General features: G+C 39.8%; 1 protein-coding gene across 7 annotated transcripts in view; it reads left to right on the forward strand.

The window, feature by feature from the left end:
• Window positions 1-2,604: 2,604 nt before the first annotated feature.
• Window positions 2,605-18,189, forward strand: part of LOC119785549 (sodium/calcium exchanger 1-like) — a 35,028-nt gene continuing 19,443 nt past the window's right edge. For 6 of the 7 annotated variants that reach the window (XM_038288275.1, XM_038288277.1, XM_038288280.1 and 3 more), the window contains exons 1-2: window positions 3,829-3,990; window positions 6,922-8,744. In XM_038288275.1, the coding sequence (XP_038144203.1) occupies window positions 6,946-8,744 (1,799 nt within the window). In that variant the 5' untranslated portion in view covers window positions 3,829-3,990; window positions 6,922-6,945. Of the gene's footprint in view, window positions 2,677-3,828; window positions 3,991-6,921; window positions 8,745-18,189 lie in introns of those variants that run through there. The other variant, XM_038288276.1, reaches the window with a different exon arrangement.

Consider the following 18,189-nt stretch of genomic DNA (forward strand, 5'->3'; position numbering starts at 1 on the left):
AGGCTGCAGCGCCTCAGACTGGAAGAAAGTGAGGAGAGTGGTGAGAACAGCAGAGAAGATCATCGGGGCTCCTCTTCCCTCCATAAAAGACATTTCATCCCAGCTCTGCGTGTCACGAGCCTGTAACATCATCAGTGACCCTTCACACCCCCACCATGGACCGTTCTCCCTGATGACCTCTGGGAAGAGGCTTCGAAGCATCCGATGCAGGTCCAACAGATTGCACAATAGTTTCTTCCCCACTGCCATTAGACTGCTGAATATCCATCCATCCATTTTCCATCACACTTATCTCAATGGGGGTCGCGAGGGGTGCTGGTGCCTATCTCCAACTGTCTATGGGTGAGAGGCGGGGTACACCCTGTACAGGTCGCCAGTCCATCGCAGGGCAACACAGAGACAAACAACCATTCACACCTAAGGAGAATTTAGAGAAGCCAATTAACCTTACAGTCACGTTTTTGGACTGTTGGAGGAAGCTAAGAGTACCTGGAGAGAACCCACGCATGCTCAGGGAGAACATGCAAATTCCGCGAATCATTAAAAATAATTACAATTCATAAATTTTTTTTTTTTCCATTAATTTCATTTAAAAAAAAATCATTAATTTTTATAAATTTTTATTTTTTTCAGTTTAACGATAAACATATACCGAACCGAACCGAAAACCGTGACCACGAAACCGTGAACTGAACCGAACCATGGATTTTGTGAACCGTTCCACCCCTAATATATATATATATATATATATACACACACACGCACACACACACCAACCTCAAGATGTTTCAGATGCATTTGAGTAGATATACTAATACTATTTTTCAAGGCTGCACTTAAGGGTTTAATACGACGGAGTATTAGGGCCACACATGAAGAGAAAATTTTTTTTTGCCATGACGAGATTAAACTCAACATTTCGAAAATAAAGTTGAAATGTCATGTTGTGTTTAATCTCGACGTGTCGACTTTAAACTCGCCATTTCGAAAATAAAGTTGAAATGACTGACATGTTCTCAAATTTAGAACTGCGAGCCTGGGTAAGCATAGGGAAAGACGTTACGTTATTATTGGTAGGCCACCACTTCCTGTGATGATTATACAGTTGCAGCACGTCAAAGACTACCTTCACTCTTAAAACGCAGACTGCAGCTGTGGAGCGCAGTTGCTCTTTTTTCCAAACTTTGGAATGTCGAGATTAAAGTCGCCACGATATATCAACTTTATTCTCGAAATGGCGAGTTTAAAGTCGACAGGGCGAGTTTAAAGTCGACACGTCGAGATTAAACTCAACATGACATTTCAACTTTATTCTCGAAATGGCGAGTTTAATGTCGACAGGGCGAGTTTAAAGTCGACACGTCGAGATTAAACTCAACATGACATTTCAACTTTATTCTCGAAATGGCGAGTTTAAAGTCGACAGGGCGAGTTTAAAGTCGACACGTCGAGATTAAACTCAACATGACATTTCAACTTTATTCTCGAAATGGCGAGTTTAAAGTCGACAGGGCGAGTTTAAAGTCGACACGTCGAGATTAAACTCAACATGACATTTCAACTTTATTCTCGAAATGGCAAGTTTAAAGTCGACAGGGCGAGTTTAAAGTTGACACGTCGAGATTAAACTCAACATGACATTTCAACTTTATTCTCGAAATGTTGAGTTTAATGTCGACATGTCGACTTTAAGAGTTTAATCTCGTCATGGCAAAAATATTTTTTCTCTTCATGTGTGGCCCTAATACTCCGTCGTAGTTTAACTCTAATGGTTATCATTAGAAACAAATATGAAACTGAAGATCAGGATTTTAATTTAACTTTGTTACTAACAGATGAATGTTGGATCAAAGAAACATTAAAATTTAATGTTTGGGAGAAGAAAAATAAAAGGTTACTGTTTATACTGTTTTGATCACAGGTTTTTTGCCGTTTCTGGGCTGAACTTTCATGCTTTAGTTTATTAAATATCTTCAGAGGAAGTTCTGTAGGGGAACCCTACGCATCTTGGTGGTTCTTTATGTCAGGCTTGGTGATTCTAATATTTATTTTATTTTTATTTTATTTGTTAAATGGTAAAAAAGAGAAAAATCAGCCAGAAATTAGGCTCAGTCAGGACCAGCTGAGGTACCTTCAGTCCATCCTGGTCATCAGAACCATTGACCACTCCTACCTTTACATGCATGTAGATCTTCTTCAGGTCTTTACGATGTCTTCCTTGGTCATTTTAGTTGTTTTTCCTTTGATTGGATTGTCTTTATGTTTAAAAGCAAAAAAAAAAAACTCATGCTTTTTCATTGTAAAGATTTAATACGTCTCCAGAATCTGGTGGCCTTCAGATCCTTGGATGTCACCTTGTCACTGTGGAAAATCGCTGCTGTGAAAGTTGTCAAGTGGGTGGGGGGGTTGAAGTGGACATTGAGAACGAACCGATCCTGCTTCCTTGCCATGAGCAGCCGGCGGTTATCTACCCCCCACGTGTCGGCGGGACAAGGAGCTGCTGGATGGCCCCAGGCCCTGCAGAGCCATGTATGGCCATGGCCTGCAGGGAAGGGAAGATAAGGATGCTGTGTGAGCAACAATGTGTGTTTCTGTTAAATTTAGAGTAGTTATCAGACGCAGCTCTCCGTCCTGGACACACTCTGTTGTTCTGCAGCTGCTGCATCAGGAGCCAAGGTGAGTACACCCAGGGGAACAAAAGGGGTCCCACAGGGCACACACATGCATGAAACAGGTTTACATTCAGTGGTAAATGCAGTCATTTGATGCAGGAGACATCTTATAGCTGCTGGAGATGTTGGGGTCTGACTGGGATTTCTGCAGCACATGATCATGTGACTCATTGGCTGAATCCAAGCTTCTGATTGTTGGGTCATCACAGTACCTCCGCTGATTATTTAATTTCTGGGGAAAAAAAATCAGAGATCATTAAAGTAAATCTTCAGAACGCCACAGATGTTGATTGGATGCTGCTGTGATCTGGCTGGGGTGAGGTGGTTTCTACTGGAGCTTTAGCTGTAATGTTGGTGAGATGTTCAGCAGATGAGCTTGAGATGAGAAGCTTTAATAAAGAGTGCTGTGATAATGATGCAGATTTCCTCAGATCTGATTTTTAGAAGTAAGCGGAAGGATCATCATGTGATTAATAAGGTTCATCTACACTGACCCCTGCTGGTTTGAGCTGGACCTCTTCAGGCTGCTGGAGCAGATTTCAGAGTCAGGTTGACTCGGATCGAGTCCAACAATTGTTCAGGAGGAGGACTTCAGAGAGTGGAGCCTCCAACATCCAAACACCACGTACTCACACTGACTTTAGGCAGAATACGTCACCACATAAACCTCCTTATATGAATCCTTTTACTGTGGAGGAACATCTGAACCCAGATGATGGAGCTCCTCTGTCCAGCAGCACTCAGCCAACCTAGAGCAAAGGAATGTTTTGCCTGATTGCATCCAGGACTTGATTCTCTCCACCCTGAACCATAAAGCATAGATGAAGCAGTGAAACCACAGCTCTGATGCTCTGCTTAGCTCTTTCCTCACCACCACAGCCTGGAGCAGCTCCTTTAGAAGGTCTTCTGATCCAGCAACTAATCTGAACCACATAAATATATTCAACCTCATCTGATAAATCATATTCATTTTGGAGATATTTGAAATTCTGGTGCCCAAAAACTAAATAAATCAATATTTGATTAATGAATTGATAAATAAATATCAGAAGCACGGTTCTATATGAGGTTTTGGGTTTAAAGAGGAGGAGGAGAAAGAGGAGGAGGAGGTTGGATGCCCGATCAGAGCAATGAGGAGGGGTTCGTTTTAGGCAGTCTCTGTTTTTTCGCTTCTCTCTCCGGTTTGTGGTTCTGCTTCTCATCTCTAAGTTGTCTGACTGTTGTGCTGGAAACAAACAGCTTTTGTTCCGAGGATGAAAACGTCTTTAACTTTGTGGAGACTCTGATTTGAAAACCTTTTTTTCCTCTTGGTGTGGCGGTAGGTAGGTAGGTAGGTCCCTCTTTATGATCCTTCTCCTCCTGCAGCCTTACTCTGACAAGAATGAAGCTGGTTGTGCTCCTGCTGCTGCTTCTTCATTCATTACTAGAGTTGGTTTTATTCTCAGCTCTTTGTTTAATCAAGTCATCAGATAATTTTTAGGAAGCAGTCACAAGTATAAGAGAGGATCCAAGATTCTTCAGTGTTAGCCACTGAAGGCAAATAGACAAAATACAGTTTTCTCATTCACTACAGCTCAGAATTAACTGGGAATTATTGCGTGTCCTTGTTGACTCTTGCATGTCCAGATGGAGTTTAATGCAGAGAACATGTGAGGATAGCTGCAGTCAGGTGAGCCACAGGAACAATGACTGTAACCAGACTGTAACACCCACAAAACTGGAAGAAAATTAAAATGTCCCAAACTAAAACGGATGTACCATGTCAACCTAACAGAGAAAACTCCTTAAAGTCCTCCTCAATTGGGGCTCCACGGTAGCGCAGTTTGTAGAACTGTTGTCTTGCAGAAAAGAGATCCTTGGTCAGATTTCTACCCAGGGTCTATCTGCATGGAGGTTGCATGTTCTCTCCATGCATGCATGTGTTCTGTCGGGTACTCCAGCTTCCTCCCACAGTTCAGAAAACATGACTGTTAGGTTAACTGGTTTCTACAAATGGCCGTTAGGTAGGTGTGTGTATGGTTATATGTCCCTGTCCTGCAATAAACAGGCGACCTGTCCAGAGGGTGCCCTGCCTTCCACCCATAGACTGCAGGACTTGGGCATCAGCCCAACAATGACCCTGAGGGATAATTGGAAGAGGTTAGATGGATCCTCATAAAGAGAAAACACCATTTTCACAAGCTGCTACCTACCCCTGTTTATAACCAAAATCAAATCAACCGGGTCAAATATACACCCTAACAGGGTAAACGGATTTAATCAACTTAATTCAAGGAACATTCTGATCCACAAGAAACTGAATCAAAATAACCAACTTAATCATTAGAGCAAAATAAAAAGAATATTTTTTAAAATAAAACTTAGTCAACAGAAAAGACTCAACCAACAGAAACAATAAAGCAAACTAAAACAAATACTTAGTAATATCAACAGAATAAAAACAAGAAACTGAACCAACTGAACCCACTTAACCATTTAAACAAATTGAAACAACATATCCAGCTTAATCAGCAGAACAAACATTTACAATATAACTAATTTAATAAACAGACCTAACTAAACTATAACAAAACAAACTTAGCAGTCTGAGCCGACAGAAGCAATACATAAAACTGAACCAACAGAAGTTACAGAAAAATATGAATTAACTTATTTTACAGAACAAACTTAACCAACCCAACTATTTTCAATAACAGAACCAACCAAATAATATAAAACACACAGAAGAAAAATAAAGCTAGAGAACCAATAGAACCAACAGAATCAACAAAACTAGCTGAACAAATTAAACCAACAGAACCAAACATGAGCGAACAGAATCAACTTAATCAATAACACAAAATAAAACAAAAAAACCCCAAGTAGAATCAACAAAACAATCCAGACTAAGAGAACCAGCCCAACAAACTAAACCAACTTAACCGACAGAATTACCAGAACACACTAAATCAACCCAACTGTCTTAACCAAGAGAAAAAAAAGTTACCTAGAGAAGCAACTCAACCAACAGAACCAATAGAACTAACTAAAAACTTCACTCAGAACGAACCGAACCTGCAGATTAAACAGAACAAAATTAAAGCTACATAAACAATCAGAACCAAGAGAATCAACAGAACAAACCCGAATTAACAGAACCAGTATAATCGACAGAACAAAGTAAACCACTAAAACCAAAGAAACCCGTGCTCTTTTACCTTTGGTGTGCTCAGTTTTATTCTAAACCTTTAATTACAGAGAACAGCTGTAACTTCTGCCTGTTCTGTTCTTTTTAAAACTCTGAATTTACTTTTTGTCTCTGTATTAAGATCTCTTGTTGATAGGGACATGCAAAATAATAGAAATAATAATTGAACTTTATTGATCTCACATTGGAGAAATTTACCTCTGCTTTTAACCCATCCCCTTGGGGAGTAGTGAGCTGCAATCATGGGGTGCCTGGGGAGCAATGTGAGGTTAAGGGTGGCATTCTGTGTGACGGGGGCTCAAACTCAGAACGTAAGGATTCCAAGCTCTGTGCCCTAACCACTAGGCTGCCACTCTCCTACAAAACTACGTATACTTACAAGTAATCTAACCCTTTAATTAGAAGTAGTAGATTCATGTCGATCTTAAAAAAGAGTAGTCCTGGAATGAAGCCCTGAGGTGCCCCAAATGTCTGCATATTTTTTACTCACATTAAAGGTCCAGACTGTATATATATTCTGAAATTGTTAAAGGAAGTCTAATGGGTGTGTAGAGGCTAAGCCAAAGCTTTAAGCCCCTGAGGTGGATCAGGGTAAAGTTGACACGCCGATTACTTAGCCGCTTAATTGAAATGATAGCCGTCCTTGATGTTAGTGCAGGTAATCCATTTATTTCCATGACTCGGCAATATTGACAATAACACCGCATACATAGTTTCTGGGATCCACATAGCTCAATATCGGTAGCATTGCGTCACGTTAGTATTGCGTTACGGTCAAAAACTGTTTCCCCCTTTCGGGTGGAACACACCTGTCCTCATCAAAACCGGATCATACCTATATAGACAGCTGACAGATCATGTGACCCAAACCATTTGGAATACAGAAATTCATAATCTACTCCTACAGGGTGGTTTTCTAGAGATCTAGAGGTCAATACCCAAATTAAGTTTAAAGTTATTTTGCTAGAATGAACACCATATCCTTTTCATGTCATCCACAAAAAACAAAATAAAACAAAAATTGCAGTTTGACATACTTAAGACTGTTTCTGTGTGTTTTAGGTTGACGAGAACTGAAGCTTCACCATGTGCCAAACTGGGAGTCCGCCGCTATCCTCTATCAATCATCTACTGTTCTTGTTGACTTTTGTCTCAGTTGAATTACTGCATTCAGCAGCAGGAGCCTCAGCTTCGACCCTAAACTCTAACAGCACAGCCAGAAACCAGACCAAATGTGGTGGCAGCAATAAATGCATTGAAGGTGTCATCCTTCCCCTGTGGAAACCGGAAAATCCTCCCTTTGCCGACCGCATGGCCAGAGCCACCATTTACTTCGTGGGGCTTTTCTACATGTTTCTAGGAGTCTCTATCATTGCTGATCGTTTCATGGCATCCATCGAAGTCATCACCTCTCAAGAAAGAAAGATCACGATAAAGAAGCCAAATGGAGAGAAGATTACCACTACAGTTCGCGTTTGGAATGAGACGGTGTCCAACCTGACCCTGATGGCCTTGGGTTCATCTGCACCTGAAATCCTCCTGTCGGTCGTTGAAGTGTGTGGTCACAACTTCGATGCCGGAGAGCTGGGTCCAAACACCATCGTAGGAAGTGCTGCTTTCAACATGTTTGTCATCATTGGCTTGTGTGTGTCTGTCATTCCTGATGGAGAAACCAGAAAGGTGAAGCATCTGCGGGTGTTTTTTGTCACCGCCACCTGGAGCGTGTTTGCATACACCTGGCTGTACCTGATCCTGGCTGTTTTTTCTCCAGGTGTTGTTGAAATATGGGAGGGGCTTCTTACACTCTTCTTCTTCCCTTTCTGTGTTGGATTAGCTTATGTTGCAGATCGCAGACTTCTTTTCTACAAATATGTGTACAAGCGATACAGGGCAGGGAAGCAGAAAGGAATGATTATCGAGACAGAAGGTGAGCCAGAACTTCCCTCAAAGGTAGACATTGAAATGGATGGCAAGATGCTTAACTCTCATGGAGATGAACTCCTGGATGGAGAGGTGGGAAGTGAGGAAAAGGAGGTGGATGAGGAGGAGGCTCGTAGAGAACTGGCCAGGATCTTGAAAGAGCTAAAACAGAAACACCCGGAGAAGGAAATGGAACAACTGATGGAGCTTGCCAATTACCAGGTGTTAACCCAACAACAGAAGAGTCGAGCCTTCTACCGCTGTCAGACAACCAGAATCATGACCGGAGCAGGTAATGTTCTTAAAAAACATGCCGCTGATCAGGCCAAGAGAGCCACACAGCATGATATCTGCTCTGAGATATCCGTCAACAACTTTTCTTCGAAGGTTTTTTTTTACCCTGGGAACTATCAGTGTCTGGAAAACTGTGGCAGTGTAGTACTCAACGTTGTCCGCAGAGGTGGAGACTTAACAAGCACGGTCTGTGTTGATTACCGGACTGAAGATGGCACCGCAAACGCCGGTTCAGACTACCAGTTCACTGAAGGAACTGTTGTGTTCAAACCAGGGGAGACCGAAAAGGAAATCCGTATTGATATCATTGACGATGATATCTTTGAGGAGGATGAACATTTTTTGGTTCACCTCACCAATGTGAGGGTTATATCTAATGGTGCAAATGATCATAAGATGAACCACGTCGACGGCCTTGCAGGGTTAGGTTTGCCATGTACAGCCACCGTCACCATCTTTGATGATGACCATGCTGGGATCTTTACCTTTGAGGAGCCAGTCATGACTGTGAGCGAGAGCACAGGAATGATGGAGGTGAAGGTGACCAGGAACTCAGGAGCCCGTGGCCTTGTGGTTGTGCCATACAAAACCATAGAGGGGACGGCTAAAGGAGGAGGGGTGGACTTTGAAGACACAAATGGAGTTCTGGAGTTTGACAATGACGAGATTGTGTAAGTACAGGTTTATTTTATTAAAACCATAGAGTTAAAACTGTAAAAGATTTCTACAGTTAAAGAATGAATCTCTCTATACTAGAGCTTCAACAGAGTCCATTATCAGCTCTTGAAGTTACTAGAGGTGTCTGACAACGCAAGAGGTTCAAAGTCCTCAAATATCAAACAATAAAATCCCCCCAATCCAGCACAACAAATAGTAAAAGCCTGAGTGGGGCTTGGTGCAGCACACTGGGGCAGAACAAATGAAACAATGCAAAGATGGTCATATCCAGGCTTAAATGCAGAAGCCGTTGAAACATACTCCTTTATGCTTCTGTCATATAATCACTTTGAAATTTTAATTCATGCTTTTATCTCAACACATTTAGACATATGCAATGCACTTTATGTCAGCCTGATCCAGTCGCCACTTTATCCAGTTGGTCTAAAATATCTTAACTGGTACCTGGGAAACACACATACCTCCAGCTTCAGAATCACTATATTGGCTCATAGTTTGCTCTCTCAGGTCCGTGAATCAGTCATTGTTGGGGGGTCTTGAAATCAAAGAGGCAGTTAAGAGGTGGCCGAGCGTATTTCATGGATTCCTACCAAACTATGGGATTAGCCACTTTTGCAGGTCAGATTTACTCACTTCTTTTTGATAAATCAACTTTTAAAAGTACATTTTTCTTGAGATATTTAGGGTTACAAGGCCATGGATGTAGACGAGGGTAATGTGTTTGCCTGCTTCCAGCCTAGCAGAGGAACTCTACCAAGTAAATTTGCTTTAACTTTTAAAAACTTGAAGATTGTCTCATATTTTTTTTTTATTGCATAATTTGTTGATAACAAAATTATGACATTTATTGGACATTACAAATAGGACTTTTGTTCCTGATATAGCCATTGGTATGTGAGTTTATTTTTAATATAGACTTGAGTATTTACTTTGAATTTTCATATATTACTTAAAACTTGTGATGTGTGAGGTTTTTTAGTGGGAGAGCATTGTTATCCGATGTCCTGGAAAATAATCAACTTTATTAATTTTACGGAAGAATTATGAAACCTTTTAATTGAGAACATTTTGATAAACATTTCTATAAACTATAAATTGTTAACTATTTTCTCAATATTGGCTATGTCGGACCAAAAAGAAAATTAGTCTTTTTGGTGTAAAAAAAAATCACAAGACAGGGATTTCCATTTACAATCGCAGTGTTTCTTATGTGTTTACAGTGTTCAGAAAGTATCAAGTATCCATCTTGAGGGACTCTAGAGAAAGCTAAAGGAGAGGGACTGGCTGGACATATGGGGTGGTTGGCGCCGGGGGGGAATTGGAAGCTGTTCATAATTGCTTGCAATTCTAGTTGCCTTTTTTATTCTTCCTGTTTTATGGTCTCAGTTGTTTTATTGCTTTGACAATTGTATTATATTAATGTTCTGAATCTTATATTTCTTTTTAGAATAACAGCATTTTGATCTAGAGTGTCTCTTTTAAAGTGCTTAATACATCAGATGTTACGGTTTTGTTCCACTTTTTTGCATATGTTAAGAATGACCTGCATGCTGCATTGTAGGTTTATGAAAGCTGAAACCTGATCTCCTCTGTTTAAGGTTGTTTTTTCTTTCTTAACATAGATGGCTTCCTTCATGCCCCTCTCAAACAACCTAGAAAATTTGGACAAAGAAAATAGGTGGTTTCAAAATCCTACAATGCAGCAATTGCATGAATCCTCTCCCGCTATAATTGCAGCCCCAGCCCCTGTACAGGAGAGCACAGGACCTCTCCTATTCAGCCAGGCCAAAAATTCCCTTTAACGGCCCCCTTTCAGACACTTAGACAGGTATGGGGCCTTGCAGGCTAACAAAATAATCCAAACGATCCCTGTTCCAAAGGAGTGGACCCCTTCGTCCGTTTCAATTTGCATGTTTTCAAAACAAAAACAAGGTTTTTGGTGAGCTAAAACCTCTAACTCAACCCTATTCCTGACATTTTTCCTGACATGTCTTCAAACTTCTAAAGTTTGAAGACATTTTTTTTTGGAAAGTGTCTTTAAATATAATTCTGACTGCATTTTTCTAAATTAGTGGTGGAACTCCTGTCTACAGATTGGAACCTAAGTCTGTCATCCTCAGAAAACTGTATCTCAGTCTTTGAATGATTTAACTTTCTATTCCTCCCTTTTTCTGCTCCATTGACCCAGAGTCTCATAAACTAATTACACTTTCATAGACATGGAGAGACTTTTATTTAAAGACATGTGCAACTCAGTAGTGTAATTTGAGAAATGTGTTGTTAATAGCAACAATAGACATTCAATAAGAAACCAAAAAGGCAGGGATGCTAGTGCCTGTTGAGTTTGCTGTGCAATCTGCAATAAACCTAGCTTATAGGGTGAAGCAGTCTGTAACTGAAGGAGCTCTGCTAAAGCTTCATGCATGGTGTGGCTGACAACGTCCAACAGCAATGTTACTTTTGCCAGACTCCTGCAGTCTCTGCACTTGATCACAGGAGCATCCTTCACATCTGCACAAACATAAACATCCCAATTCAATCGTTTGGACTCTCTTTACTCAGTGAAATCTTTAGACTTTATATTTCTCTGCCGGCCGGACTGCCCTCACATCACTGATGGTTATATTATTACTAAACTCCTGGACACCAGCTGGTACGATGGATATGTTATAAAATAGATTAAGCATTAGCTCCGCCCTCACCTGTCATGTGACTGCTTCTTTTGGCTTTACAGTCATCGGTTTACATACCAGAGATTGTTCCTACAGCCAGACTCTTTCCATGTCTGCAAACAGCTGGGAAGAAATCACAACAGGCTTGATGTCTTAAAAGCACAAACTTGCTGTGAACAATGGCTCATTTTGATATTTTATCCAAACAGTGTTAATGAGGTGTTAATGCTCTGTATTTACACAGAACAGAGAGGGTTAGATTTTATGGCCATGTAAAATAAGAGGGCCCTCCTTTTACCAACTACCCTTGATGCGTTGCATAAATTACAGCAGAAACTTCCAGTCATTGTATTGGATTCATATTCCTTTGTATTAATACCTTGGTGTTAAAAATATGTGCATACCAGACCATATCACCTTTATTTATGAAGCACTTTAAAATAAGGAGGCTCAACAAAGTCTTGTACATATTTCAACTGACAATATCAGCAAAATTAAAACAGATAAGATAAAAATAGATTAACTAAAAAAGACGTAAGATAGTAAAATGTAAAAATACATAAACTGAATTAAGAGTAATAAAAATTAATAAAAATAATTTTGAAATTAAAATTATAGAGTTAAAATCTGAGGATGTGCAAAAGGCTTCTGCAAATGGGTGTGTTTTAAGAAAATTTTAAATCTCTGCAAGAGAGAAGGCCTTTCTGACACACAATGGGAAATCACTCTCCAGCTAAGGCATAATTGTAAATGGACTGTATTTATATAGCGCTTTTTCTAGTCAGAAGACTCGACCAAAGCGTATCACACTACATTCAGTCATTCACTAATTCACGCACACACTGATGGTGGCAAGTTACTGTAACGTACAGGAAATTGAACCCAGGAAACAACTCAGACAGGTCAGTGGAATGCAACGGATTTTATTTATCAGTGTGTGGGACAGGGAGCAGGCAGGCGGCTCGTAGTCAGGAAATCCCCTGTGGCGGAGACAAAAGGTTAGTGATCAGCAACAGGAAAACTAGAGGGGGAGTGAGGCTGGATCACTAACCTGTTACTGGGTCTCAGATGGCGATTGGATCCGTGTTGGGTCCGGGGCAGGAGTTCTTAAGAGGAAGGGACTTGTAGAAGCAGTGGCGGATGGTTTGCTGAGGACTGAGGCCGATGAGCTCCAGAGACAGTCCGTCCAGTGATCGGGTCCAAGCAAAGGTACAAAGGGGCAATCCAGAAGAGAGGTCCAGGTCCGATCCAGGGTCCTTTAACTGATAGGTTCAGAGAAGCAGAGGGGTTAGGCTGACTAGTTACTCACTGACTGAGTGGGGTTCAAGCTCACAGGCAGGCAATCCAAGGCAGAACTGATGCGGGGCTCCAGAGGCAGATCTGGTTTGGATTCAGGGCAGGCAGACAGGAACAGATAAGGGATCAGGCAGGCTTGGTGAAAAAAGGCAGAAAACAGGTTCAGGCAAAAGATTCAAATGCTGGAAGGTACTCAACGTTGGTTTGAGATGATCTGGCACTGGGAACAGATCCAGATGAGGTATATATAGAGGTGTAACCAATTAGTGATAATAGCAGGCAGGGTGGAGTGAGCAGGTGTGTCGAGTTGGGGATTAAGCCAGTGCCGAGATCGTCACAGTTACATTGTAGCCACAGCTGCCCTGGGGCTCACTGACAGAAGTGAGGGTGCCGTACATTTCTGACCACAATCAGTAGGCAATGCAATGACACTGCAGGCTATAGCCAAAAACCAACAACCCTCCGATTTCAGGGCAAATTCCTGCACCTGCCGCCACTGTCACCACTAATAATCTGCACTTAGTTTCGGTTTGGATAAAAGGGATAATAAGTAGCTGCTGGTTAGCAGGCCTAAGGAAGCAGGCAGGTGTATGGGAGTGCGGCAGCCCAGAAAGATAGGGGGGGCAAACCATTAAGAGATTGAAATGTGACTGAAATAACTGTAAAATAGATTCTAAAATGAAAAGGCAGCCAGTGAAGAGACCTAAGAAGATGATCTTTTTGTTCCAGTTATTATAAGTCTTGCTGCAACATTTTGCACAACATTCAGGTGCCTGATGGATGCATCACCATTCTCAAAATAGATGTTACAGTAATGCAGCCTGGATAATGCATGGGTAACTGTCTTTCCTTTAACTAACAACCTTAATGAAAATAAAAGCAATTCCAAAGGTGCCCTAATTTAGCTTTCAAGTTTAGGTTCAGCATCAATCTTAAATACCATATTTGTCATATGTGGCCTGATGTATCGAGCCAAAGTACAAAGATCTATGTTGAAAATGATCACGTCTGTTTTATTTACAGAGTAAATACAGGTGATTAAAAAAGAAAAGTTTTATGATCTTAAAAAGAAAATTATTCTTACAGCTTCACACTCTTCATTTGAAGGACCTGAAGAGATGACATCCGATGACATTTAGCACCACTAACTAGAGCTAAATAAATAAAATGAATGCTTTTGTTTACTATATTCACTCTGAAATTACAACTCTGATGTCAGTATCTTCAGTATTTTCTGGACTTCTTTTCTAAATTTGACAGAATTAAGGGAACTGAGTCACAATAAAGAACATTGAGCATCTCCAAAGTCTTCCTCTAATCACTTCCTTTATTGGGATCAAAAAACAACATTCTAATCATGCTTGATATATAAAAAAAATAATAAACTTTATTAAAGAAAATTAAGTATTCATTAACACTTTACATAACCGGCAACATTAATCAGTTTGCTTCAGCAGAAGCACAAACAAAGTGGATGAGGTGAATAAGAGACTAAAGTTTCACATGCATCAAATACAGGGAGGGATATTTTTTAATTAAACAGTTTTAGAGAAAAAAGATTAACATTATGTTAAAAATTATATTTACATTATATGTACAACTCGCAATGTAATTGGGATCTAGCATGCTGGTCTTTGTGTGATTATGACTCATTTCTAAAACAGAGACACAGGGAAGTCAGTATGCTTTGACTGAAGACACGGTTTGCTGAAACCGACCGCTTTTCAGGGTTTCAGGAAAAAACAATCGAACCAACAATCGCTGTTGGCTGGAGACAGTAAACTGACAGTGATAATTGCTTTCACGCCATGTCACCGAAGTCTTCAACGACGCAGACAAAAGGGACTATTTTTGTCACTAGTTGCTTTTTAAAATAAAATTATTAACTATATTTATTTGACCAAAGGTTTGCGCAGTGGCAAAGGAGAGGAGAACATCTAAAGCTAATGAGAAAACCCATTAGATATGCTTCCAGTTTTGAACTGGTGTTTTCAAGATAATGCAAAGTTACAATTGACACTGTTTCAATTAGTTATAAAACTAAGAAAATTAAGTGTAATGAAGTTGTTTTCCAAAACTATAGACACATTTTCCTTTAATAGGGTAGTGCAGTCCAGTATAAAGTTTAAAGCATCTGTACGTAATTTTTTTTCCTGCATTACTTTTGCTTTTATACTTTAAGTAGTTTTAAAAATGGTATTTTTACACTTTTACTTGAGTAAAAAGCTTAAGCTGATACACTTCTACAAAAGTGTTTTGAAACTGTGGGATTCATATTTCTACGTGAGTAATAAACATTAATAATTTTGACACCTCTGCTTGCGGGATTGTTTATATTTCATATTTCAATCTGAAATATGAAATATAATATATTTACAATATATTTAACTATATTTATATTTTTATCTCCAGTAGAAATGTCACAAAATGAAATTATTGGGGGCTTGTCCAGGATTATTTCATTTTGTGACATTTCTACTGGAGATTGAAATATAAACAAAATTAAATAATTGGGGGCTTGTCCAGGATTATTTCAATTACGTGCAGTTTTTCATTCGCTACGCGTTATGCATGAAATTGTCCCTGGATCTTCACGCTGTCTTCAAATTACACTGTAGAACTTAAGTTACTGTTTAGAGAGAATTTAGTCCAGCGACAGAAATAGCATGTGAGCTGGTAACTTTAGGTGTCACTTTACCACCCTGCATCATTGGGGCAATCATGTTGCTTTATAACACCTTAAGTAATTGTTGCTTTAAAGCATTTCTAGTCATTTTCAAACCTGCTTTTAGTAAAGTGGAGGTTTTTTTATTCATGCTATCTGTAGTTTTCAGGCTGAGCCCTTCCGCTTTTCCTAATCTTCATCATATCCTGTTTTATTCTGATTTGCTGTAGTTAGGCCCCGAGGCCATTATTCATTTTGACATATCGATCCTGAAAATCTGAATGCATTTGTTTAATTATTTCATTTTGACTGTTGGACAGATAACAGCAGCCCTTCCTCTGCAGTGCAGGTTTGATGTTTTTTTGGAAACCAAACTGGGGATTTTAGCATCCAAACAGAGCTGCTTTGTGTGAGAAGAGCTTCATACCGAAGCTGTTTATATGAAGGTGAATGTTTGAGGCTGAGCAGGTTACATCAGCTTCCAGGACTTTACAGCTGACTGTTTATTCATCTCTTGGATGTTTAACTGAATTTAACTTCCTTCAAACCTGCAGCTGTTTGCTGTCCTTCCATGATTCCTGCTGAGCGCCACTCAGCATCGTGTTCAAGGAGAAAACCATCCCAGCTAAGTGTAGAGTCCTGCTTTGCTCGTCACCTGATGTAATTAAATGTGTAGCTGGGATCAAGTTGTGATCAAGTTCTCTACTGGCTGTTTGATAGCCTTATCGCTGTTCTTCCCAGTGTTCTCTCTGGTATAATGTTTTGATTTGGAACCTTCTCATTCCTCCTCAAAACTTTGAGACAATCTGTCAGGGAGGATCCTAATCCATGAAGACTTCCAGCTGTTGGTTTGTGCTGTTCTTCCTGTAGACTTGTCTTTTGGTCTCCAACTGGGTCGTCTCCAATAGTCTCTGAGTGGACAGGCCAGTCCATCAGCTATATCACCCTAACACGAGGAACTAAAAATATGTCAAAACATCAGCTAAAAGCCTACTTTGATAACTTCTTGTGTCTCTCTCTATTTTTTGTCACCCATATCTCGGCGTTGAGTGGAACAGAGCTTTGTTTTGCCGTAAGTCCAAATTGAAGCAGCTCCTGGTGTGTGGAGCAGATAAACAGCTTGGTGCTTTCTTCCTTATTAGGCCGTCAAGCACTCAGCAGCCCAGGATCCTGCACGGCGGGCAGCTTCAGCCCATAAAACAATGCGTTTCTGTCAGGGCGACAGGGGAGGTCGCTTTGGCCCGCAGCCACAGTCAGTCCTGTAAAGCTACAGAGACACTAAGCAGGCTAATGGTGGTCATCATAATTCACACAGTTCTTTGTTTTCCTACCGAGTCTCAGCTCTTCTGAAGCTCTGAAGAGCTTCTCAGCTTCTGGAACTTTGCAACAGGATCCATTAAAGGTTTCCTATACTTCATTTTGTTAACTGGACTTTGCTCATCCTTGCCAGTAAAACTCTTGGTCCACATGAGAATCTCTTAAAGTTTTGGCTCTAGTTCAGACGATTTTCAGTTATGTTTAATCAGTTTTATTTAGTGATTAAGCTGCTGGAACACGATATCTGTTTGGACCATCAGGACGGGATGAACCATGAATATCTTTGTCCTTGTATATTGAGACAAGTAATTTACGCGGCTGAGAATAAATGAGCCTCAGTGAGTCTGAAAATTTGCTTAAAGTCATAAAATCATAATCACAAAAGATTAAAATCCTTCAGAATAATAATCAGGACATTTAGAATTTCTGCTCCCTGACAGACACTCCCACAATAACTTTAGAAGCCAGTAATAAAACAGAAAAAGGAACGAGGACGTATTTCCTTCAGTTGCACCACATTTATGTTCCTAAGTGTAGGCCAGACTTTCCAGACAACATCCATCTAGACAACGGCGTGACTTGGCGCAGACGCAAAGTGACGGGGCTGTGTTTTACAAATCACTTTTGTTTAGTCTAATTTTTATTTTATTTTAAAGCGTACATAGATGAGCTGAAACAGACAAAGATTATAAAGAAGGAGAAAAATATATCATCATAATTAATAATTAATGATAATTAATTAATCATGAATTTTAGATGAAATGGAAAATCTAATAGCATTTTGGAATTAATGCATCTTTTTAAGACATCTACTTCAAAATATCATCTTTCATGAGATTTTGGGTGGAAGAAGGTTGCATTATTTCTAAATCAACCAAGAATTTAAAAAATGTATGTCTGGTTTTTAAGTCTTTTTAAGTTTCTTATAATACAACTACTCTCACTACAGACCGTGTTTAAGGTACAGCAAATCATGAATACTTGATATATGGGTAGGGGGGTACCAAGTTCTTGGCAGCTGGATTATATCAAATACTATTTTGCTGGAACAGGAAAATAAAGAAAATTACCTTTTTGCTCTGTACTTTTATTAATGGATGATAATGTGATATTATTGGAGGTTGCATTGACTGGATCTGAGTTTTTTGGGGGCCATAATTGCAGATTAAGCCGTCAGGTATAATGTCGGAGCAAAAGTTGGACCAAATCAGTCAGAAGGCCTGAAGAACTTCAGCTCCTTATGGGAGCTTTAACTAAAGCATCTATTAAAGTTGATGAGTTGTATCTTAGGCTTACTATAATTTATAAAAACATTCTATGTTATAAAAGCTAACGGTAGACTAGCTTCACATGTGGCTCTGACTGGGAGAAAAAAAGTGAGCAGATGAGATCTGATCCTGTTTTCATGTAAAAGAGAACAAAAAGCACATTTTTTATAATTAATTAACATATTTCAAATTTAGCAAAATACTGTAAAATTACTCTTCC

Source organism: Cyprinodon tularosa, unplaced genomic scaffold, assembly GCF_016077235.1.
Source record: "Cyprinodon tularosa strain WSP-4 unplaced genomic scaffold, ASM1607723v1 ctg25, whole genome shotgun sequence".
Classification (NCBI taxonomy): Eukaryota; Metazoa; Chordata; class Actinopteri; order Cyprinodontiformes; family Cyprinodontidae; genus Cyprinodon; species Cyprinodon tularosa.